General features: G+C 53.7%; 1 protein-coding gene across 1 annotated transcript; it reads right to left on the reverse strand.

The window, feature by feature from the left end:
• On the reverse strand, positions 1 to 2120 carry H257_17841 (hypothetical protein; the record flags this gene model as incomplete). Its single annotated transcript, XM_009846787.1, has 4 exons — positions 1 to 133; positions 178 to 394; positions 474 to 1614; positions 1755 to 2120. 4 exons carry the CDS (start codon positions 2118 to 2120, stop codon positions 1 to 3), a joined length of 1857 nt encoding a protein of 618 aa, XP_009845089.1.
• Positions 2121 to 2440: the final 320 nt, after the last annotated feature.

Raw genomic sequence — 2440 nt, forward strand, 5'->3', positions numbered from 1 at the left:
TCATTCCTTTGCAAACTTTCTCTTGATATCCTTCCACGACTGCTTGTAATGGGGCTGCAGTTGTTGAAAAAGGCTCGCACAGTCTTGCTCAGGTACGAAGAGAACCAAGCTATCTTTTCTTGTTCCGTCCACCCTGATAGCCGTGACAATTGTTCGTAGCGTCTCATCCATTGATACGACGCCTCGCGGTTGTCTTCGCTGCCGGAGAAGACGGGTAGAGAATCCATGGATAGCACGTGCATAGCTCCTTGGTGTCCCATCGACGGCAAGTTATCCCAGAGGTCTTCATCGTCCCCGCCGTACCCAGGGTTGCCACCTTCCCCATGTCTCCCGGGGTTCCTTGGGTTCCCTGGGGGATCTGGGTCGCCAGAGAAGTTGTCGGAGGGTTCGTAATCTGTTCCATCTTGAAATGTGATGCCTCGTCCTCCTCTGGTTGGCTGCATTCGTGCACCTCGCTGGGGCCCACTTTGTACGCTTCCAGCGCTTGTGGGTCGATCCATGGCAGTGGTCTGATTGTGGCTTTGCTGTAATCCATGAGGAAGCCTTTTTTTGAGGGAGGTGTTGTTGGCCTGTGGACAACCCAAATTGGTTGAAGATGTCACGTAGCTCTTCCAACGTATACGTCTTGACATTCGATGCTGTCGATAAGTTGGCGGAGTTGGAATGGGAAATGCTAGAAACTCTTGACCCATCGAGGTTTCCGACAGTCAGGTTCGGACCTATGTTACCGGCGCCCCCCGCGAGTCCAGGGTCACCAGGGGATCTCGGGTTGCCAGAAACTCTTGATCGATGCTGCGACTGGCTTGTTGAAGGACGAGGTAATGCAGTTGTCGGAAGGCTTGCCATCAACGCTTCCAACGTGGCCCGAATGCCCTCCATCTTCTGGTCCAATTTTTGCTCCAACATTGAAGTCACCATGCCAACTGTGGTCTGTGGTAGCACCGGGTCCGCACTTTGCATGGTGTCTCTCGTACCAATAGAGGCTTGGGCAGAGCTGCGTCGACTCGGTGTAACGGACTCATTCTTGATTGACGGTGCTACGTCCGCCGGTTGTTCCGCCAAGTCATGGTACACCATTCCACGTGATGCCACTCGCGGGTTTGAGACGCTTGTTCGTTGAGTAAATGATCCTTCGAGTTCGGGTTTCTTGAAGTACGACGGTAGGCTGGGGCTTCGGGAGTCGTTCACTGTGTCAGTAGCGTGGGAGTGGGAGGACATACTTCGCACTTCGAGGGGCGGCGCAGATGGGTCGGTGTTGTCGGTGTTTTGATGAATCCACAAAGCCGCCTCTTGTCGCCGCGACTCACGGAAGCAGGATTGGCTGTACTGGACCACGTAGTGCAGCAGAGATATCATCTTGACGAGTTTTTGGTTGAGTGCCAGGTATTCTCGAGAGCCCGCGACCACCAAGTATGATTCCAAATACCACGTGTAGACTTCGTCGTCTTCCGCTTCTCTGATCTTGACGTTTAGCATTCGGAACACATTCTCCAGCCAGGAGAGGCAGATACGGCATTCGTCGAGCGTCATTTCTTTGTAGGGGTCAACCGGAAGGGGGGCTATGGCATCCAACGAGGCGCGCTTGATTCCATCGCTCCATGTGCCAAACTCCGGCTGGAGGAATTTTGTCCAGGCGTTGGTTTCATCGGGGGGGGGGGGGGGGTCATCAGGTCGATCAATTCTTTCTCGAAAAACGTTGGCTGATCATCCAGGGGCATCGCCTTGATCCTCGCCTTCATGGTGTTCATTCTGACTTTCCATCCTTTCTCGTCCTTGGGCCGAGAAGAGGAGGTCGTGCTCCCCTTGCTGGATTTGGCTTCTGGTTGCGTCAAAACGGATGTAGCAAATCGTATGCCCACTTGGTCGATGCGGGGAACTGTTGGGTTCCAACTGGCTGTTCGGAAGTCCATACCCGCGTACAGTTTTTCCCGGTTCTTGAATGATTCGGTCAGGATTTGTGTTTGTCGTCTGTTCGAAACGACGTTGTACCCATGGCTCAATGCACTCAAACGCGCTTGCTCCATTTCTTCTTTCAATCGAGCTTGTTTGGCCGCTTGTTCCGATGCAAGCTCTTCTTTTAACGTGATTTCAATCTCACGATCTTCGGCTGCCCCTTCCATTCCCTGATATGGTGTTGGGGGGGGCAGGCGAGGGGGTTGTGTACTTCCTTGGTTATTCCATTGAAACTTCCTCCCGGCAGGCGCACCAATTGTGATGATGTTATGGCTCACAATAATAAGATATCGAGGGTTGTTTCGGAGGCTTGACGTCAATGGGGCAAAGATCACCGACGGAGCACACAAGGGGAAGTTCGGGGTGTTCGGGGAGGACAGGCAACTCAGGGAACCCGGGGAAAGCCGGGGTAGCTGGGAAGGTCGGGAACACAGGGGGTTGAGCAGTCGACTCAGGGAACCCGGGGAATGCGGGGTGACCTGAGTAA

Source organism: Aphanomyces astaci (assembly GCF_000520075.1).
Source record: "Aphanomyces astaci strain APO3 unplaced genomic scaffold supercont1.123, whole genome shotgun sequence".
In the NCBI taxonomy this organism is placed as follows: Eukaryota; Oomycota; class Saprolegniomycetes; order Saprolegniales; family Verrucalvaceae; genus Aphanomyces; species Aphanomyces astaci.